Raw genomic sequence first — 23,557 nt, forward strand, 5'->3', positions numbered from 1 at the left:
CCGCAGCGGAAAATAGACATGCTGCATTCGTCGCGGTGTCAGGGCAGTGAAGGGCTACAGGTATATTCTTGTATTCCAAATTCAAGGGTGACGTACGAGCCGCTCGCAGAATCACTGGCTGGTCACTCAGCATTCTATGTAATCGACTGATTCCCCTTTATTTGTTAACTGACAGAAGTATTTATACGTTTTAGACAAAGACATTGAAAACCAGGCTAGAGGACGCCTTACTGATACATATGAATAACTTATTACAATTCATTTACTATCATCGGTTATTAAAGCTCAGCCTCTGCAGTAACGTCGGGCTGCGGGCAGAACTCCCCTCGGGTCCTGTGCAGCCTGTATACTAACTGTTTCTGGGTTTGTTAAATAGTTAAAATAGAAGCTTCCTGAGTTACTTTCTCGTCACATACTACATATCTATCTCTAAAATCATTAGTTGGTTAATGTATAGGCATTTCTGACAGTGATTAGCAAAAGTTCATTAGTTAAATACATTCATCTTAAGATATATGGAGATATAGCTATATATCTATATAGAGAGATTTATATATAAATAGAAAGAACTATTTTTTTATCTATTTTACTAAACAGACTAATTATGCAGGTGAATATATGTTTCTAAGCAAAGCCCAGCTTTTAATCACTCAGTTTTCTTCCACCCTTTTATCTGGGGGTTGCATGTAGTTTCAATCTGGTATAGGAGAAAATTAATTGGGCGTACCTCAGGAGGCCTTCTAAAATGACCTTGAATTCCTCTGACTGCCTGGATACATGCTAAGGACATAGCAATGGAAAAACACTGAGAAAAGAATACACAAAATGGAGGAAGAAAGACAAAATAGAATAAAAGACAAGACTGAGTACAGGAGACATTGTGGCTTCTCACTGTGGATTTCCTTCATTGAAATGCAACAAGTGAAATGTGAACAAAACTCCGCAACAAAATCTGCATACGGATACTGATGTCAAATTGCGATGTGTGATCGCACTCTAATGGTGGCTATAATGTTACCTGACTCTCAGCTAAATAGATATTGTGAATTGCATTTTGTTATTTAGAGCATTATAAAGGGCGGTGGGATCCGGTAACATATAATAAGAGCCAATTATTGATGCAGCTGTATTTTCCCCCCAGTGTTACCAAGTTTTGAAGTTACCATAAAGGCGGAGAAAAGTTTCATGTACCTGGATGATAAAACATTTTCTGTCACAATTGCAAGTCAGTAAGTAAATGTGTGATCGTAGTAACATAAAGACCAACATTATGGATTGGAGAACTCGGCTGATGCAGACTGCATTTGGGAAGTCTTCAGATCCCCTAACTTTTTTTTTTACTTTTTGTTATGTTGTAGCTTTGTGCAAATTGAAAAAAAAAAAGTTTTCCCCCATCATTCTGTACTTAATACCCCATAAAGACAAAGTAGAAACTAGAAATCTCTGTAGATTTTTTAAAAAGTAAAAGCTAAGACCCCATTTACACTGACAGATGATTGCTCAAAAGTCACTCAAGCGATAGTTTGAGTGACAGTTTTGAGCGTTCATCTTTGCATAGTATATAGTATCTAAGTAGGTACTAAAGAGCTATGCAGGCGGAGCAAGACACCGCCGTTATCGCTTGGCGAACAATATAACTGTTCTGCATAACCAAACAGCTGTATTGTTCTCTGCACTTACAGCTCGCTTCCCACTGTGAACTACTAGGCTGTAACAATCTTATCAGTGCTGCCAACTGTGATAACAGCCTGCATCACTGATAAGAGTTCATTGCTCAATTCAAGAAAACTAGAATTGTGCAAGAAGCGACTCGTGCACGAAAACTGCACGATATCCGAGCATTTAGACGCAACAGTTATTGCTGAAAAGATGGCTTTGTGTGAATGTTGAGCGAGAATCGTTGGGTGTAAATGAGCCTTAACATTTCACATTGACAGAAGTATTCACACCTATTGGTGTTATACTTGAAACGTAACTCGGGGGCCTTACATTTCTCTTGATCATCTTTGAGATGTTTCTACACTTTCACTGGAATCACCTGCAGTCAATTCAGTTCATTGGGCATAATTTTAAAAGACCCCCCCCCCCGTGTCTAAATAAGGTCTGACAGCTCACTATGCATATCAGAGCCAAAACCAAGTCATGAGGAGGAAAGAACTGCCTGTAGAGCTCGAGACAGGATTGTGTGGAGGCGCAGATCTGGAGAGGCTACAAAAACATTTCTGCTGCACTGAAAGTTCCCAAGAGCCCAGCGTTCTCCATGGTTCTTACATGGATGAAGTTTAGAACAACCAGGGCTCTTCCTGCAGCTGCCGACCCACCAAACTAAGTGATCGTGGGAGTAGGGATTTGGAAAGAGAGGTGACCAAGAACCCAATGGTCATTCTGGTTGAGCTGCAAAGATCCTTTGTACAGATGGAGATACTTCCAGAAGATCAACCATCGCTGCAGCCTCAACCAATCTCGGCTTTATGGCAGAGTGGCAGAAAGAAGCCTTTCCTCAGTAAAAGACATGTGAAAGCCCATCTGTAGCTTGATAAAAAGCAACTACAGAATTCTCAGACTGTGAGAAACAAGATTTTCTGATCTGATGAAACCAAGATTAAGCTGTTTGGTCTGAATTTTAAACGTTATATCCGGAGGAACCAGGCTCTGCTCAATACCTGCTTAATACCATCAGTTCAGTGAAGCATAGTCGTGGTAGCATCATGCTATGAGAGTGTTTTCAGCAACTGGGGCAGGGAGACTGGTCAGCATTGATGAAAGCTAAATGGAGCAAAGCACACAGATATTCTTAATAAAAATCTGATCCAGAGCACAAAAGACCTCAGACTGGGTAGAAGGCTTACCTTCCAACAAGACAATGACCATGAGCACATGGCCAAGACAACACAGGAGTTGTTTAGGGAAAACTCTGCGAATGTCCTTGAGTGGTCCAGCCAGAGCCCTGACGTGAACCCAATGAAATATCTCTGGAGAGACCTGAAAATGGCTGCCCACAGCTGGCTCCCAGCAAAAAGGATGTGAAAAGAACTGGTATGGAGGCGCAACACTCTAAGCTACTAGAAGATGTAGATCAAAGTCCAATGTGTGATGGTGAAAGCACTTCTTTTTTATTATTTTTTCAGAAATTAAAAACCAGCAATGGAATACGCGTTTCGGGGAAGAACCCCTTCGTCAGTTCGGCTGGATAGGACTGTGTGATAAGTACAAATAGATAATGGAGGAGTGATTAACAAAGAAAGGGGAGGAGAGGGGAGAGGAAAAAAAAAATTCATATACATAATGAAGTCTCACAAATGTGTCAATAAGAACAATAAATATATGATGAAAACATCGATCTGAACAGTGATAAGATATATATGAGACAAAAAACATAAAAGAATATGAGCATCCGTACATGTAAATTAACATGAAATGTATACAAAACAAATATCTGTTAAAATAGGATGAAGACAATCCTGAGTAAAATACCCATCTTAAAAGTACCAATATGAGAGCGGATGGACTCAAAATCGTGTGGTTGCTTTCTGTAGTCATTCCATTCAGCTGAAAGCAACCACACGATTTTGAGTCCATCCGCTCTCATATTGGTACTTTTAAGATTGGTATTTTACTCAGGATTGTCTTCATCCTATTTTAACAGATATTTGTTTTGTATACATTTCATGTTAATTTACATGTACGGATGCTCATATTCTTTTATGTTTTTTGTCTCATATATATTTTATCACTGTTCAGATCGATGCTTTCATCATATATTTATTGTTCTTATTGACACATTTGTGAGACTTCATTATGTATATGATTTTTTTTTTTCCTCTCCCCTCTCCTCCCCTTTCTTTGTTAATCACTCCTCCATTATCTATTTGTACTTATCACACAGTCCTATCCAGCCGAACTGACGAAGGGGTTCTTCCCCGAAACGCGTATTCCATTGCTGGTTTTTAATTTCTGAAAAAATAATAAAAAAGAAGTGCTTTCAGCATCACACATTGGACTTTGATCTACATCTTCTAGTAGCTTAGAGTGTTGCGCCTCCATACCAGTTCTTTTCACATCCTTTTTGCTACAGTTACGCCCACACTGGTGGAGCGTCATCTGGTTGGCAGCACCTCCACCATTCAAAATACTCAATCATTGAAAACTCTGTGTACTCCATAAATATTCCACTACCCTCACTGGGTCTTGCTCCACCCTCCTTTTTCATTTCTTTTACCCACAGCTGGCTCCCATCCAACCTCACAGTGCTTAAGAGAATTTGCAGAGAAGGCAGAAAATCCCCAAATCCAGTTCTGTAAACCTTGTGGCATCATAAACAAGAAAACTGGAGGCTCTAATTACTGCCAAAAGTGCTATTATGGGGTACTGGGTGCAGAATAAGGAAAAACTTAATTTATTTTAAAGGCTATAACTAGAGATGAGCGAGCACCAAAATGCTCGGGTGCTCGTTACTCGGGACGAAATTTTCGCGATGATCGAGGGTTCGTTTCGAATAACGAACCCCATTGAAGTCAATGGGCGACCCGAGCATTTTTGTACATCGCCGATGCTCGCTAAGGTTTTCATTTGTGAAAATCGGAGCAATTCAAGAAAGTGATGGGAATGACACAGAAACGGATAGGGCAGGCGAGGGGCTACATGTTGGGCTGCATCTCAAGTTCCCAGGTCCCACTATTAAGCCACAATAGCGGCAAGAGTGCCCCCCCCCCTCCCAACAACTTTTACTTCTGAAAAGCTCTCAGCTAAGCACCACACTACCTCCAACAAAGCACAATCACTGCCTGCATGACACTCCGCTGCCACTTCTCCTGGGTTACATACTGCCCAACCCCCCCCCCCCCCGCTCAACGCAGTGTCCACAGCGCACACCAAAGTGTCCCTGCGCAGTCTTCAGCTGCACTCATGCCACACCACCCTCATGTCTATTTATAAGTGTGTCTGCCATGAGGAAGAACCGCAGGCACACACTGCAGAGGGTTGGCACGGCTAGGCAGCGACCCTCTTTAAAAGGGGCGGGGCGATAGCCCACAATGCTGTACAGAAGCAATGAGAAATATAATCCTGTGCCACCGCCATCAGGAGCTGCACACGTGGGCATAGCAATGGGAAACCTATGTGCCACACACTATTCATTCTGTCAAGGTGTCTGCATGCCCCAGTCAGACCGCGGTTTTTTATAAATAGTCACAGGCAGGTACAACTCCGCAATGGGAATTCCGTGTGCACCCACAGCATGGGTGGCTCCCTGGAACCCACCGGCTGTACATAAATGTATCCCATTGCAGTGCCCTGGACAGCAGAGCTAACGTCAGATTAAATGCAGGTGGGCTTGGGCCCACACTGCATGCCCCAGTCAGACTGGGGTTCTTTAGAAGTGGACACATGCAGTTACAACTCCGTGTGGACCGACAGCATGGGTAGGTGCCAGAAACCCACCGGCGGTACATAAATATATCCATTGCAGTGCCCAGCACAGCTGAGGTAATGTGATGTTTAATGCAGGTGGGCTTGGGCCCACACTGCATGCCCCAGTCAGACTGGGGTTCTTTAGAAGTGGACACATGCAGTTACAACTCCGTGTGGACCGACAGCATGGGTGGCTCCCTGGAACCCAGCGGCGGTACATAAATATATCCCATTGCAGTGCCCAGCACAGCTGAGGTAATGTCAGGTTTAATGCAGGTGGGCTAAAAATTAATAGGATTACACAGTAGGCGAGGGCCCCAAAAAACTGGTGTACCAACAGTACTAATGTACCTCAGAAAAATTGCCCATGCCCAACCAAGAGGGCAGGTGAAACCCATTAATCGCTTTGGTTAATGTGGCTTAATTTGTAACTAGGCCTGGAGGCAGCCCAGTAAAAATAAAAATTGGTTCAGGTGCAAGTTTCAACGCTTTAATGAGCATTGAAACACATAAACATTGTTTACAAAAATTATATGACTGAGCCTTGTGGGCCTAAAAAAAATTGCCCGTTCGGCGTGATTACGTGAGGTTTCAGGAGGAGGAGCAGGAGGAGGAGGATGAATATAATACACAGATTGATGAAGCTAAAAGGTCCCAGTTTTTGATGGTGATAGAGAACGATGCTTCCATCCGTGGGTGCAGCCTACGTATTGTTTAGGTATCGCTGATGTCCGCTGGTGAAGAAGAGAAGTCTGGGGAAATCCAGGCTTTGTTCATCTTGATGAGTGTAAGCCTGTCGGCACTGTCGGTTGACAGGTGGGTACGCTTATCCGTGATGATTCCCCCAGCCGCACTAAACACTCTCTCTGACAAGACGCTAGCCGCAGGACAAGCAAGCACCTCCAGGGCATACAGCGCGAGTTCAGGCCACGTGTCCAGCTTCGACACCCAGTAGTTGTAGGGGGCAGAGGCATCACGGAGGATGGTCGTGCGATCGGCTACGTACTCCCTCACCATCCTTTTACAGTGCTCCCGCCGACTCAGCCTTGACTGGGGAGCGGTGACACAGTCTTGCTGGGGAGCCATAAAGCTGGCAAAGGCCTTGGAGAGTGTTCCCCTGCCTGTGCTGTACATGCTGCCTGATCTCCGCGCCTCCCCTGCTACCTCGCCCTCGGAACTGCGCCTTCTGCCACTAGCGCTGTCGGATGGGAATCTTACCATCAGCTTGTCCGCCAGGGTCCTGTGGTATAGCATCACTCTCGAACCCCTTTCCTCTTCGGGAATGAGAGTGGAAAGGTTCTCCTTATACCGTGGGTCGAGCAGTGTGTACACCCAGTAATCCGTAGTGGCCAGAATGCGTGTAACTAGAGGGTCACCCTAACATGAAGTCAGCCATGTGTGTCAGGGTACCTGTACGCAACACATGGCTGTCCTCACTAGGAAGATCACTTTCAGGATCCTCCTCCTCCTCCTCCGGCCATACACGCTGAAAGGATGACAGGCAAGCAGCATGGGTACCCTCAGCAGTGGGCCAAGCTGTCTCTTCCCCCTCCTCCTCATCCTCCTCATGCTCCTCCTCCTCCTCAACGCGCTGAGATATAGACATGAGGGTGCTCTGACTATCCAGCAACATACTGTCTTCCCCCGCCTCCGTTTCCGAGCACAAAGCGTCTGCCTTTATGCTTTGCAGGGAACTTCTCAAGAGGCATAGCAGAGGAATGGTGACGCTAATGATTGCAGCATCGCCGCTCACCATCTGGGTAGACTCCTCAAAGTTTCCAAGGACCTAGCAGATGTCTGCCAACCAGGCCCACTCTTCTGTAAAGAATTGAGGAGGCTGACTCCCACTGCGCCGCCTATGTTGGAGTTTGTATTCCACTATAGCTCTACGCTGCTCATAGAGCCTGGCCAACATGTGGAGCGTAGAGTTCCACCGTGTGGGCACCTCGCACAGCAGTCGGTGCACTGGCAGATTAAACCGATGTTGCAGGGTGCGCAGGGTGGCAGCGTCCGTGTGGGACTTGTGGAAATGTGCGCTGAGCCGGCGCACCTTTCCGAGCAGGTCTGACAAGCGTGGGTAGCTTTTCAGAAAGCGCTGAACCACCAAATTAAAGACGTGGGCCAGGCATGGCACGTGCGTGAGGCTGCCGAGCTGCAGAGCCGCCAGCAGGTTACGGCCGTTGTCACACACGACCATGCCCGGTTGGAGGCTCAGCGGCGAAAGCCAGCGGTCGGTCTGCTCTATCAGACCCTGCAGCAGTTCGTGGGCCGTGTGCCTCTTCTCTCCTAAGCTGAGTAGTTTCAGCACGGCCTGCTGACGCTTGCCCACCGCTGTGCTGCCACGCCGCGCGACACCGACTGCTGGCGACGTGCTGCTGCTGACACATCTTGATTGCGAGACAGAGGTTGCGTTGGAGGAGGAGGAGGAGGGTGGTTTAGTGGAGGAAGCATACACCACCGCAGATACCAGCACCGAGCTGGGGCCCCAATTCTGGGGGTGGGTAGGACGTGAGCGGTCCCATGCTCTGACTCTGTCCCAGCCTCCACAAAATTCACCCAATGTGCCGTCAGGGAGATATAGTGGCCCTGCCCGCCTGTGCTTGTCCACGTGTCCGTTGTTAAGTAGACCTTGACAGTAACCGCGTTGGTGATGGCGCGTACAATGTTGTGGGAGACGTGGTCATGCAGGGCTGGGACGGCACATCGGGAAAAGTAGTGGCGACTGGAACCGAGTAGCGCGGGGCCGCCGCCGCCATCCTGCTTTTGAAAGCCTCCGTTTCCACAAGCCTATACGGCAGCATCTCCAGGCTGATCAATTTGGCTATGTGCACGTTTAACGCTTGAGCGTGCGGGTGCGTGGCGGCATACTTGCGCTTGCGCTCAAACACTTGCGCTAGCGACGGCTGGACGGTGCGCTGAGAGACATTGGTCGATGAGGCCGAGGACAGCGGAGGTGAGGGTGTGGGTGTAGGCCAGGAGACGGTAGTGCCTGTGTCCTGAGAGGGGGGGGTAGGATCTCAGTGGCAGGTTGGGGCACAGGGGGAGTGGCAGTGGTGCAAACCGGAGGCGCTGATGGGGCTTCATCCCACCTTGTGGGTTGCTTGGCCATCATATGCCTGCGCATGCTGGTGGTGGTGAGGCTGGTGGTGGTGGCTCCCCAGCTGATCTTGGCGCGACAAAGGTTGCACACCACTGTTCGTTCATCGTCTGCACTCTCAGTGAAAAACTGCCAGACCTTTGAGCACCTCGGCCTCTGCAGGGTGGCATGGCGCGAGGGGGCGCTTTGGGAAACAGTTGGTGGATTATTTGGTCTGGTCCTGCCTCTACCCCTGGCCACCGCACTGCCTCTTCCAACGTGCCCTGCTGCTGCACTTGCCTCCCCCTCTGAAGACCTGTCCTCAGTAGGCTTAGCAAACCAGGTGGGGTCAGTCACCTCATCGTTCCAACTGCTCTTCCTCCGAATCCTCTGTGCGCTCCTCCCTCGGATTTACTCCAATTACTACTACCTGAGTGATAGACAACTGTGTCTCATCGTCATCGTCCTCCTCACCCACTGAAAGCTCTTGAGACAGTTGCCGGAAATCCCCAGCCTCATCCCCCGGACCCCGGGAACTTTCCAAAGGTTGGGCATCGGTCACGACAAACTCCTTCAGTGGGAGAGGAACCATTGCTGCCCATTCTGGGCAGGGGCCCGAGAACAGTTCCTGGGAGTCTGCCTGCTCCTCAGAATGTGTCATTGTAATGGAGTGAGGAGGCTGGGAGGAAGGAGGAGCAGCAGCCAGAGAATTCAGAGTTGCAGCAGTGGACGGCGTAGAACTCTGGGTGGTCAATAGATTGCTGGATGCACTTTCTGCCATCCATGACAGGACCTGCTCACACTGCTCATTTGCTAATAAAGGTCTACCGCGTGGACCCATTAATTGTGAGATTAATCTGGGGACGCCAGAAACGTGCCTCTCTCGTGATCCCGCAGCAGTCGGCTGCGAAACACCTGAATCAGGATCTCGGCCTATGCCCACACCCTGACTTGGGCCTCCGCGTCCTCGCCCGCGTCCACGTCCTCTAGGCCTACCCCTACCCCTCAGCATGGTGTATTACGAGTAGAGCAGAAACAGAACGCTGTAATAAAATGTGCCGCTTATTGGCCTGTGGTTGGAGGCTGACTTCGCTTACGGAACGCACAGCAGAGCCAGGAAAGAATTTTGCGCACGCCTGCAGTGAGACGTAGGTGCGTAGGACTGAGATAGTGGAATTCACAGCGCAGAAGCAGTCAAGTTGCCAGACGCCACTAGTAGGCCTTACGTATTTTGCTTCTATTTTTTGAACGGCAGAGCTGAGACAGTAGACAGATACTGTAGGCAGCGTATATATGTATACTGTTTCAATGTGGACAGGATGACGACGGTGATGTAATGGACACCGCAGAGCCAGGAAACACTTTTGCGCAAGTCTGCTGTAACGCTTAGCTGCGCATTAATTAGGACTACTACCCCCAGCAGACACGCAGTACACTGAGGACGGTCACAGGCAGCCCAAATATAGTTTATTTCCCAAAATTTGTTTGAAAAAGCCCACTGCCTATATAGACAGTATATCTCTTTCACCTTTCCCACTGTCCCTGCCTCACCAGTACTGGCCTTATACTATGTACAATGAGTGCAGACTGAGGACGCAACGGTCTGCACGGCCGATATACAAAAAAAAAAAAAAGTGCAACACTGCTAAAAGCAGCCTCAACAGTACTGCACACGGTCAGATGTGGCCCTAAGAAGGACCGTTGGGGTTCTTGAAGCCTAAAATAACTCCTAACACTCTCCCTATAGCAGCTCCAGCATCACCAGCACTTTCCCTCCTCTATGTCAGAATGCATCTGAGGCGAGCCGCGGGAGGGGCCGATTTATATACTCGGGTGACACCTGATCTCGCCAGCCACTCACTGCAGGGGGGTGGTATAGGGCTTGAACGTCGCAGGGGGAAGTTGTAATGCCTTCCCTGTCTTTCTATTGGCCAGAAAAGCGCGCTAACGTCTCAGAGATGAAAGTGAAAGTAACTCGAACATCGCGTGGTGCTCGTTTCGAATAACGAGCATCTTGAACACGCTAATACTCGAACGAGTATCAAGCTCGGACGAGTACGTTCGCTCATCTCTAGCTATAACATGACAAAATGTAGAAAGGATTATGAACGGGTTTGAAGACTTTCCGAATGCATTGTATATTATATTGTAACCAACCCAAGTGAACAAACCTCTATAAGAATGTCCACGCTGAGCTACGTAAAAAAGTATTCCAATTTCCCAGCTAGTAAATGTATGGCATATCCACAGGAAATGTCATAAATGTCTGGTAGATGCAGGTCCCACCTCCAGGTCCAGCAACTATTTGGTGAATGGGGGTTCTTCAACTCCACCAGCCACCACATTCAGATGGAGAATGAATGAAGAGGTGGCCACACATGTGCCTGGCTCTGTTCATTCACATGAGAGTTACAGAAATAGCCGAGTCAGTTCAGGGTTGAGGGACCCCTTTTTCCCAAAGGAAGGACCTGCATCTATCAGACATTTATAGCAGATGTCCGTACAAATCTATTTGTTTAATGTGACAGTAAAAACTTGTCCATTTGAGCACTGCTTCACCACAAACTGCTTTCTGAGTAACAAGTGTATGTAGTGTTCAGCCTACATAGACCTGATATTTCTCCAACACTTAGGTACCTTTACAAGAAGCCCGTTGACGGTGTAGCCTTTGTTATCTTTGGGGTGAAGAAAGGCGATGAAAAGAAAAGTCTCACAGACTCACTGAGGAGGATTGAGGTAAGATAGATCAGTTTTAGGGAAAAGGCAACTATGAGAGGAACTGAGAAAACCGATTACCCATTGTATGTAATGCGACTGACCGACTAGATCAGATGCTCCCAATATTTTGCATCTTGTGAGCCATGTTCAACTTTGAGTGATGGCTGAGACCGATTAATATGAAAAGTGGAAGATGTTATTCACTGAATGGGTACTTTATTAGAGCCATCAGCCTCTCATAATTGAAACTTTCCTGTATGGAGATTAAAGCAGTGACCCCGGTGACCAGCATAAAATAATGTGAAAAGTTTCCCGCTGATCAGTTTCAGTGTAAATCCACATTAGATATGAAAATACAGTGATGTGAGCGACTTCCAACAAGGATTGGTCATTGGTGTCACACTGGCCGCTGCCAGGATTTCGCTGCCAACTTTGTGGGTTTTTCTTGTTCAGCAGTGTGGACAGTATACATATTATGGTGTGATTGGAAAAAAACATCCAGCTAAAGGGGATCCCATGGACGGAAACAACTTGTAGAGGAAAAGGGTCAGAGGAGTATGTCAAGATTTGATCTGATGAACAGCTACTACGCAGTTAAGAAACTGCATCCGAATACAACTCTGGTGCTCCAACTAACGTGTCCGAATGTAGAACTCATCGCCCCTTAGCACGGATGGGCTATAATAGCAGATGACCAGTTCTTGCACCACTGTTTCTAAGAGAAACAGAAAGGTGAGACTCCAGGGGGAAAAAAAGAGCCCAAAAATTGGATCACTGACCAGCGGAAAAGTATCTCCTGGTCAGATGGATCAATAAACCTGTCTGGTCAGCTGTTCAGAACATGTCAGCACCTTCCTCTGACCTGCGGCAACTGCAAGAAACTTCCTGTCTGCATTAGTCTCATGAAATCCTATGTGGTCATCAATATTTGTGATGTTATTCATTGGGTGCTGAAAGTCAGACCTTAGCTGAATGCCCTAGAAATCTCCAAATACATTCAGTAAGTTAATCTAGAACACTTTCCTCTCGGCTCGATGGTTTATATGTAAATTTATTGTCTGCAGAATTTATTTGGAATAGTAAAATGTAGCCAGTGGTGTTATCAGATATCAGAGGTACAAGTAGTGTCACAAATGGTAAAATGTGTCAAATAGGATGTTGGTTTTCTGAGTAAGATAGATATAAATATTAAAAACACCTCTAAATGTATCAAATGGAAACCTGGGTGATAAAATACAAGCCTTGTCACTTATAGCAGAAAAGTATTAATATGTTTTTGCAGAGAAGGGAACATAAAAACTGCAATGCATATTTTTACCACTAGGCGGAGTATGTGTTACATTCTGAATAGGCATATTAGTCCATTACAGCAATCCATGTGGTTAGCCATGGCATTGCAAATGAAATGAGTGCTGATTTTATCATAATTTTGTGATGATTATGGATTATAATATTAATGGTATTCAATAACCGATTGATTCCTGCCACCGCTGTCTTTACTTCACATCTCAGTTATTTCCTTTTCCTGAGTGTTCTCTAATTGTCTAGTTTGTTGAAGGAACTACTGGACCTGTACAACTACTACGAAAAGACCTCATAAAACCTTTCAAGAATCCCGAAGAACTGCTGCAGTACAAGCTCCACGTTTCGGTGACGGTCATCACTGACTTAGGTTAGAAAATCGATTATTAAAGGGAAGTGACTAAGAAACGAAACCTGCAAATGAAATGAAAATGCTGTATGGATGTGAAAGCTGGACAGTAAGATGATGTTCTGTGCTGAAGGCCATCTAATTTGCTGAACATTCCTCTAACCCCCCCTAACCCTTTAGTGACCAGCCCATGTTGTTTTTACCGAGCAGAAGCACAGAGGACCCGTAGAAACATGTTTCCCGCAGGGATTAAAGCCACGTGGGCTGAGGATGTGACAGTTCCATGCTGTCTGTGCCCGGAGGTAGCTGACAATATGGAGCTGTCATGCAGGGCTGCGGGGAGTCCCCCCGGCAATGCAATCGGCTATCCAATAGATAGCGCCGAACGCATTAAAGTGCAAAAAAGTTTTTAAAAGTTAAAGATTCAGCTGCCGTCATGGATCGGATCCATGTGGGCAGCTGAAAATAATCACCCCCGTCCGCTGCGCTGTCTCCCACTGATCTGGTCCTCCGGGGCCAGACGCCAACCTTTTGCACATGAGGGCTAGGCGGCATTACGTCAGCCGCATGCATAGAAGGCCCGGAGCCGCTAGAAATTTGAAATCTCCTGGCTCCCGGCTCCTGAAATCTCCTGGCTTACCACTGTCCCCACTAGATAATGGCAATCATGGAAAGTGTAAAAAAAAAAAAAAAAAAGTAAAAAAAAGTTAGTGTTACCTCCCCTCAAGGATCCGATCCATGAGCGGAGGTGAAAATACTCACCTCGGTCCGCCATGATGTCCGGGCGGAGATCGGGACCCACCGCAAGCTTCTGTGTATGCACCGATGTGGCGCGCATGCGCAGAAGCACGGAGGACCTGGGAAATTTAAAATTCCCCTGCACCCGGCTGTCAAAGACAGCCAAGTGCAGGGAAATGTCACCAGGGACCGCTGTATGTGGTTCCTGGTCACATGATCACCGTTATCCATCAGATAACGGTGATCATGGAAAGTTAGAGGTTAAAAAAAAAAAAAGTTTAACAAGTTAAAGTTTCATCTCCTCTTACAGATCGTATCCATGAGTAGAGATCAGATTATATAACTAAGGTCCCCGGATTTGTCCCCTGATGGGATCTATATCCGCGGACCTTACCCTGGCTTCAGCGCATGCGCCCGTCAGCGGAATGGCGGACGCATTCGCAAAAGTCGAGGATTGCACAGAAAATTTAAATTCTCCTTGCTCCTGGCTAGAAAAGGTAGCTGAGAGCTTGGAGATGTCACGGGGGCCGCAGTATGCGGTTTCTGGTCACGTGATCGCCGTTATCCAATGGATAATGGCGATCACGAAAAAGGTTAAAAAAAAGTTGAAGTTTCATCTCCCCTCACTGATGCGATCGGTGAGAGGAGATGAAACCTCTTCCTGGAGGCCTCCACTTTTGAACCCCGAAGCGATCGTCCTCCATGGATCTTCCCCGGCTTCTGCGCATGAGCCCGCTAGCAAAGTGCCGGACACATGCGCAGCAGCCGGAAAGTCCAGGAATTTTCAATCTCCTTGTTTCCTGCGACCAACAGTCGCAGAGTGCCTGCAGCAGTGACCGGTGGCCTCGCTAAGTGGTCCGTGGTCACGTGATAAAAAGGTAGTGATCTACCGTAAGCCGATCTCACATGACCGGATAGAAATTGCGTATTCTGCATGCATTTGATCTGCGGTAATCGGAATTGCGTAATCCCCTCGCAGAAGACTGAATGCAGCATGTTCTATTTTATTGTGAATATCCGTGACATAGAATCCGTTGTGCTCCATGATCGCAGATATACCCCCAGCTAATACGCAACTACATTGTGTACGGGTTGCGGGCACTCACGCTGAGCAATGGCGCAGGAAATATAAACAAAGGTATACTGCGCATGACCGCCTGTGTGAGTACGCAGTTATTCGCAGCCGTAGGCAGGGCTGGGATCCGCGGCCGGGCTCTGCAAGTGGATCCCACGTATGAGCCTGGCGTTATTCAGATCACTACCTGTAATACGTAACTTACAAGAAGCCCCGGAATCGCTCGCCTTCCTGCAGTTTCAGGAGCAGCTTGTTGAGCGCCTTCTGCGTAAGACCCCCGCACCTCAGCGAACTTATAAAGCCTCACAGAGTGACACTTTTTACACCCCATCCCTGCTGCTGAGGGCAAGAAACACCCCCAAAAAAGCATGGGAGGAGAAGGGCTATCCAGTTTTATTGCCCCATGTGCCCATCCCAACCAGCCCCGGTAATTACCCCTGCCTTCGGACATACCACACTGTTTACATCATTACTTTTATCGAACATTTGGGGAATGGCAAAAAATGGGGATGTGGAGGGATTATTTTTAGGGAGTCTGTTTTTTTTCTGCACAAGTGACCAATGGGGCCTGGAATTTATTAAGTTGTGCCCTGAAATCCAACAGGTGTTCCCTCCATTACAGGCCAAGCCATGTGTCCTGTAAGTAGATTGGGGCCACAATGGGTATGTTTCTGAACACGGAACAAACAGGGGGATCCATTTTGGGGTGAAAGTCTTCATTCATATGTGTGCTGTACAAGAAAAACTGCTTTTAAAATGACACAATTGCCAAAAAAATGAAAACCGTAATTTTTTCCTTCTGCTTTGCTTAGATTCATTCAACAACTGTGGGGTCAAAATACACAGTAAACCCCTAGATTAATTTGTTGAGGGGTCTAATTTTCAAATGGGGTCATTTGTGTGTGTGTGTGGGGGGGGGGGTTCATCGTTTAAGCTGCTCAAGGGCTCTACAAGTGGGCAATGGGGCCTTAATCACCTTCAAGCAAAATGTCTGTTCTGAAAGCCACCGGCGGCTTCTTCCGGTTTGGGCGCTGTTATGCATATAGACATAAGACTACAGCCACAATCTTATGTTTTTGAACACCGGATACACAGGGGTATCCATTTTGGGGTGCAAGTCTTCATTCCTATGTAAGCTGTACAAAAAAACTGTTTTTAAAATGACACAATTGCCCAAAAAATGAAAATCTTAATTTTTTCCCCTTTGCTTAGATTCATTCAAATATTGTGGGGTCAAAATACACAGTACACCCCTAGATGAATTGTTTTAGGGGTCTGGTTTTCAAAACAGGCTCATTTGTTTGGGTTCTCTATCATTTTGGTGGCTCAAGGGTTCTACAAGTGGGCAGTGGGGCCTAAATCACCTTCAAGCAAAATGTTTGTTCTGAAAGCCACCGGCTGCTCTTTTCATTTTGGGCCCCGTTGTGCATACAGACATAATATTAGGGCACAAAGGGTATGTCACTGAACACTGGAAAAACAGGGGGATCCAATTTGGGGTGCAAGTTTTTATTCATATGAGTGCTGTACAAAAAAAATGTTTTTAAAATGACACAATGAAAAAAAATGAAAATTGTAATTTTTTTCCTTCTGCTTTGCTTAGATTCATTCAAAAATTGTGTAGTGAAAAAAATATGCAGTACACCCCTAGATTAATTCGTTGAGGGGTCTAGTTTTCAATATGGGGTCATTTGTGGAGGTTCTATATTGTTTTGGCCACTCAAGGGCTCTACAAGTGGGCAATGGGGCCTGAAACACCTTCAAGCAAAAGCCACCGACTGCTCCTTTAGGTTTGGGCCCCGTTGTGCATACAAATATAAGATCAGGGCCACAATGGGTATGTTTCTGAACACAGGACAAACAGGGGTATCCATTTCGGGGTGTAAATCCTCAATATCATGTGCACTATAGAAAAAAAAACTGCCTTTAAAATGACAAATTTGCAAAAATATGAAATTTTATTTTTACTCCTCTAAATAGCTCCTGAAAAAAAACCTGTGGGGTCAAAATACTCCTGACCCCCCTCAGTGAATACGTTAAGGGGTGTAGTTTTTAAAATGGGATCATTTGTGGGGGTATCTATCATCCTGACACCTATGAGCCTTTGCAATCTTGGCTTGGTGGAAGGAAACAAAGTGTTCCTCAAAATGTTGATAATCAATGTTTAATTTGTATGTCTCCTATTCTTTCTGTTATAGGCAGTGACTTCGTAGAAGCCGAGTTGGATGACATTTACATCGTGAATTCTCCGTATAAAATTCTGTTCACCAAAACATACAAATATTTTAAGCCCGGAATGCCATTTGACTGCATGGTTTGTATTTTTTCTATACATTCTATTTACAGTACAGTATGCCATTTTCAATCAAGGTTGGGCTTGCCCCATGGAGCGCTCCAAAGATATACTTATCTGAATGCTGCTATTTCACAGACTACCTAATGTTCTCTATTAGGCTACAGCCAAACTTTGGGCTATTCATGATAACATGACAGTACTGAGAAACCTGGCATCTAGAAAAGGAAATACTACAAGAGCCAACTGAAGTATTTATGAGGTAGCCTGCCAGGGGGCTCATGCTGCTGATCTGTTGCCAAGTTCAGCACAGGCTTCAGTTGCTGCCCATTAGAGGAAAGTGAGGGATCTTCATAATGAAATTAGACATGTTGTGCCAAGATGGAATTCCCTGTTGGTATCCCCTATTAGGCACATGAACAGGGTCCCTGTCATAGACTTAATAGAATGTACACCAGAAACTGGCATGCAATATAGCGCAAATCTATATCTCTTATTTTTTCTGGCACAGGTATAGAACTCCTCCATGCCATGGCTTTCTGTATATTCGATACGGCATTCCCTCCCTGCATTTATTAGGAGTTATTTTGTATTTTGCTTCCATGCAGGTGATGGTAACCAACCCAGATGGTTCTCCTGCAAATAATATATTGTTGGTGGCAAACCCAGGTGGTATCAGAGCTAAAACTCATCAAAATGGTTTGGCAAGACTGACGCTGAACACGGCCATAAATCTGAAATCTTTACATATAACTGTAAGTCTTACTTTATTGCTTTTCTGATGGACTTGACACTACTAGACCTTACCAGAGAGCTACATTTAGTTTGATTAGACCCAGTAATCTTGCTCAAATCTCCCCCCATTTTAAATATTTCTGTAATCTGAGTATAATGTAAAAAAGTTTAATCTCGAGACCAATTTCCTCCATTGATTGTAAGATTGTATTGGGCTGTTTTCACACGGCCGAGAAAATAGTGCGAGATTTGAGCGATACAAGAGGCACAAACATCGAACAAGTATGAACCCCATTGTATTGCGATGCAGGAAAAATTGTGACATGTTTAATCTTTAGGTGTTCTCTCGGAACGCCTTGTCCATTGTTTTCAATGTGGCCGGAAAACACACCGCACAGTGATGTGCATGCAATGCGCTGTGAGGTTTCCCAGTGAAAACAATTGGAAACACTTGCCCGTCCTCCGCCTTGGATGGAATCCGCGCTGGAGGATCGCTACTTCACTGAAGTGATGGGAGGCGGTTTTGGCACAAAAACGCATTGCATCCGCAGATACCTTTCACATTGGTTAGCTCAATATTGTGCTTGCCGGTGTGAAATTAGCCTTAATCCAACCCCCTCTATTTCCTACCTTCTATTGTGGTTATCTGTCTCTTCCATTCTCTTGGTTCATTCTCCATTGAGCTGCCCATCTTAGACTAAGGTTTATGAAAATGGACGATTTCAACTACAACGGCTAAGTTGACCCTCAGGTCCCAGGACAAAATTGGTAATACTTGAACAGAAGGTCCCCCACAACTAAAGCCACTTTTTCTACTCCATTATGGGTCATAGAGAGAGATCCTGAGCAGGGGACCCCGCTCTATGGCATTATATCCTAATATAACATGAGCAGATGTTGTGCTCTTAGTACAGCCCCCTGGGGAAAGCCTACCTCACACCTTCAGAAGTTTCTGGCTTTTCCCCCTTTTATAGATATTTTTGGTATACAAATTGGGTTGCACTAAAGAGACAGATTTCCTTCTGTCTCGAAACAGAGTTAATTTGCATTTTTTCCCAACAAGGTTTACATGGTCTATTAAGGTTACCATATACATGAAAGAAAAAGTTCTACAATATGGAGTGGTTTAGCCATTTTGGCTGACCACCAGCTGCAAAAGTGATGTGAAGGATAGGTCACGATGGGCTATCGCAGATTATGACACGTTCCATCCTATTGGAAAATTCCAGCTGGCCGCAGACAAAATTGTGAGTGTATTCAATGATTGGCCGAATCCAGCTGATCCTTTGCCATAATGTTCAATCCCCGTGGAGTCAGTTTTATTTTAGAAATGACTCCCCGATAATCAATCTTCATGTACAGTGTTGCTGATGGGATCGTTCATACAGATGATCATTGTCCAATTGATATCTTAAATGTATGTTCAGCTTCAGACTCTTTACACCAACCTGGCGCTCTCTATCTGGAGAAACAATCCACCCCTCCTCACACAAACACAGCACAGACCTTCATGACTGGGTGTTTTGTACTGTAACAATGGTAGACTCCAGCTCCAAAAGTAAAAAAGAGTCAAATGTGTAAATCCAAATTGAGCTGGAAATGTGTCAATTTGGTGTTTCATGGTCTGCAAACCATGAGTTCCTAAGCCAGTTTACCAATAAAGCATGGAGTTACGGCATTTCCTTACGTGGGAACCAGCTCAGTGTTTATGCCTCCTTGCATCGATCGCTGGACTTGTACAGTGTGTATCCTCTCGTACAAGTGGCGGTGAGCTGACGTGGTTTTACCTATACATGGGGGGTTTGTAGCTTCGTTATCAAAGCAAAAATTCCCCTTTTCAAATGCAGCATTGTAAAGCGTTATATTATTATTTCTTGGTCAACCCCAAATTTTTTTTCATTTTTTGGTGGGATACATAGGACTTATTTAAAATTAAAGCAAATATCAATTACATTTGATTTCCAAAAATATTAATTACTCATTTCTGCAAAGCTTTGAGACCCGAGTGTACAGAAGGAGATTTAAAGGGTTTTCTCATGTCTTACACTTGCTTCACAACCCCTCTGTCCTTCCTGGTTGCTGCTTACCAAAACCTGTGACTGCTGCAGCCAATCACTGCTCACAGCAGTGACCTTCTAAAGTCAGTGATTGGCTGCAGCAGTCACATGTCCTGGTTAGCAGCGATCAGGAAGGACAGAGGGGTTGTGAAGCATTTTGAAGTAATGGGAAAACCCCTTTAAATAATAGTTCAAGGCAGATTCTCCATCCACAATGCAGACTTTGTCTCATTCTCATGTATTCATTACTCACAGGTAAGGACAGCTGTGCCCGGGTTACCCGACAACTTGCAGGCATCTGGAGAAACGACAGTGACAGCATACAAGACACCGAGTACACAGTACAATTACCTGCACATTGGCGTCTTCAATGCCATCCAGGAACCCAGAACACAGATTTCCATAAACTTTATGATCTTAAATAGTAACGTTGGAGTCCAGAATCAGATCAAACACTTCACCTACTTGGTAAGTACACTTGTAAACAATTACTGCTAATCCATATAGAATAGTAACCGCAAGGATTATGTAGTACTGTATTTGTTGGTCTAATGTAAACACTGTATTGTTTAGTTCTGTTGAGTTGTTTGGCCAAGGTACAGCAATGTTATTTGGCCGCTGTCCTGTATGGTTGCTATGTTCCCTACGTATTCTAGTCCAAGGGTGTACCTGGATGCTGGTTCCTGGCCAGCTGGCAGCAGGTATGCCAATGGACAGGGAAGGAGAGTTACACAAGTGGAAAGTGAGATCAAGTTGGACTTGAGGGTGTTGGATGAAGCTTAACAACAAGACAGGTTGGCATAAACTAAGCTGAGTGGCAGAGACCCGAAGACCATGCAAGGAGGTGTGAACTTTACTGGACAAGAACTAAGATCATGGTCCACAGGATAGTCCCCAAATGTCAGTTGCAAACAGGCAGGTGAATGTCAGGTTAAAAAGCGGTTTGGGAAGACAGTCTGAAGATTAGGATAGGGTCAGTATACGGCTGGGTTCACACGGGGCGGATTTTCGTCGGAAATCTCGCGGTTTGGCCGCAGCAAAAACCGCGAGATTTCCGCCGGGAGAACCGCCGCGGTTTAAGCTGCGGCGGCTTTGAAGCGGCCCGGCCGCATGCTTTTCCGTTGCAGCCAGCTCTCCCATAGAGGAGAGCGTGGCCGTAACATAAATAAACAAAAAAATGAATGTAAACAGACATGCTGCTTCTTTTGAGACCGCGGCTGCGGCGGCCGCAGCCGCGGCTTCAACCGGATTTACCGCAGCGGATTAGCCGTCCCGTGTGGACGAGGTTTCTGAGAAACCTCGTCCACATGGCTGGCTAATCCCGAGATTAGCGGCCACGGGCGGTTTTGCCGCGGGCGGATCTGCTGCGGCAGAACCGCGGCAAATCCGCCCTGTGTGAATCCAGCCTACAGGATATTCAAGAACAGTCATGCAAATTGGGTCAAACACAGGAAGATAGCCAAGAAACTCACCAGAGAGATGATAACCAAGCACTGAAAAATTGGAGCTGGTGGTGCCCCTTTCACGTGGGCGACAGCAATATTGCTGCAAGAAATTTGTAGCGATATCGTAGCTGTGTTGATACAAAGTCGCATGACTTTGTAGTGACTTTTTGCCAGGATTTTTGGGGAGAAGTTCAGGGGTGGGGGGGGGGGGGGGGACACTTAAAATATCAGCCCTAACCTGAAAATAATCCCTATCTGCATCAAACAAAACAAACAATACAACACATATTAGTCGCTGTGTAGTTCGCTGAACTTCTTCTCCACAGCTCCGACACACTTTTTTGTAATTTTCAGCCAGTGTTTCCTAGTTTGGAGATTCAAAAACCCCCGTAATGGCTTTGATTGGTTCTCAAGCACTGTGGCTCAGCCAATCACTGCAGCGCTGGATGAACCAATCAGAGCCAGCTGAGTTTTCGAATCTCCAAACTAGGAAGTGCTGACTGAAAACTACAAAGAAGTATGCTGCAGCTGTGAAGAGGTGCGGTGGACCGGACAGCACCTGTTAGGTGATGTATTGTGATAGCATGGTGCAGAAAGTTATCTTATCTTAACCCATTAAAAAGCTATTGTTCTTATATCTTAACACAACAAAACCCATTGTAAAGCAATTCATAGTGTAAAGAAAACACTCTGATAGCACCACAAACCATGATATCACCTCACATTTAGGGTGCTTTCATGATAAAATCATGTGAGATTTGTGCATTGCGAGATGCACAAATATGAACCCCATTCATTTGAATGGGATCATACACCTGAGCGATGTTTTTCTGCATGGCATTGTGACTCGATGCTATGTAAGAAACACATTGCAGCGTGTTCTTTCTTCCTTTGATATCACCTGTTGTCTTCAATAGGCCCAGCGGCAGCAGCACCCGCCCCATTGAAAGCAAAGGGAGAACTCCACGATCTTCTGTGACAGCAGCGACAAGGGATCCCTTCCTCCCAGGAATCCCAGCAGACGTGGTGGGGGTGAAGCGATTCCCCACGGGGATGAAGGAATTCTCTGCCACTGCTGTCAGAGGATAGCGGAGTTCTGCCATTGCTTTCTATTGGGCCAACGCTGCTGCCACCCCATTGGAGGCAATAAGATGGAAGGGATTCCTCACAGTGATGCAAGGCTGTTTTCACATGAAAACTCCTCTTATCCACGGGGCTTTCAGAAGGTGGAATCACAGCCCGATATCACCCTCGCCCCTGTGAAACTAGCCTAAGAGGCAAGCTGAAGAAAAACCTATCTGTGATATGAGAGTATGGCACCAACAGATGAGACCACACAGGACTTCATCCAAAATAAGAACAGCTGGATAATTACGATAAGGAAACAAATATGTTCACCATACTAAAGCCGATCATTGCTAGGTAATACCAAGAATATATAGTATGTGAGTCTAATAAATTATTTCATATTTTTCCAGATTCTAAACAAAGGCCAGATAGTGAAAGCGGGCAAGATAAGCCGACTGGTGGGCCAATCCCTGGTCACCATGCCACTGTTCATCACTGAGAATTTAATACCATCTTTCCGTATTGTTGCATATTACATTGTTGGAGACGAAATAGTATCTGACTCCCTATGGGTGGACGTGGTGGATAAGTGTAAGGAAATGGTAAGATTATAAAAGGAACAGTGCATGAGTCAAATTCCTTGGGATTCTGTTTATAAAGTGCATTTTTTTTTCTAGGTATCTTAATGTTTCAGACAAAATCTAAATTTTAATTTGTAAATGTTAAAAATACTACTTGCAATACCATTACCTGCCATGTGGTGTGCTGTTAAAATCAAACATATATTTAGACAAATACATTGAAGGCGAGACTAAAGGTCACTTGACTTATACATACATACAACTTGTTACGCCTCTTTATCATTGATTACTAGAACTCAGAGTGTGCAGTGACATCGGTCTATGGGTAAACGCTTCTCTAGGCATATGCTGTTTGCTTACTGTCTGAGATCGTTAATTGGTAATCTGTAAGCATTCCTGAGCTCAGTTAAGGTTTACATATATGTATAGAAGATCAAATAAAGAACTCCATATTTAATTAGCCTTCTTCTTCCCCTGAATAGACATTTGTGTGAGTGAAGGTCAGTCGCAGCTTCCTTCTTCAGGCCTTGCAATCTTCTGATTGGCTTAAACTTCTGAACAAACTATCTAAATATGTGTGTCAAGTAAATTAGAAACTGGAGTGGGGAACAAGATGCTGTTCAAACACTCTGGTTTCTCTCACACATGTAATATGCTGTGCTGAATCCCATTGATTTACATTGGGGTATTCAAACGAGCGTATTTTTCATG

At 45.6% G+C, this 23,557-nt stretch overlaps 1 protein-coding gene across 1 annotated transcript in view; it reads left to right on the plus strand.

Moving 5' to 3' along the window:
• The window catches only part of LOC136610274 (A.superbus venom factor 1-like), a 193,999-nt gene that overhangs the window by 61,512 nt on the left and 108,930 nt on the right, over positions 1–23,557 (plus strand). The window contains exons 7-13 of the mRNA XM_066589506.1: positions 1,142–1,229; positions 11,119–11,221; positions 12,752–12,875; positions 16,866–16,981; positions 17,569–17,715; positions 20,008–20,220; positions 22,676–22,867. Coding sequence (XP_066445603.1) covers positions 1,142–1,229; positions 11,119–11,221; positions 12,752–12,875; positions 16,866–16,981; positions 17,569–17,715; positions 20,008–20,220; positions 22,676–22,867 — 983 coding nt within the window. The remainder of the gene's footprint in view (positions 1–1,141; positions 1,230–11,118; positions 11,222–12,751; positions 12,876–16,865; positions 16,982–17,568; positions 17,716–20,007; positions 20,221–22,675; positions 22,868–23,557) is intronic.

This window comes from Eleutherodactylus coqui, chromosome 2 (genome assembly GCF_035609145.1).
Source record: "Eleutherodactylus coqui strain aEleCoq1 chromosome 2, aEleCoq1.hap1, whole genome shotgun sequence".
Lineage (NCBI taxonomy): Eukaryota > Metazoa > Chordata > Amphibia > Anura > Eleutherodactylidae > Eleutherodactylus > Eleutherodactylus coqui.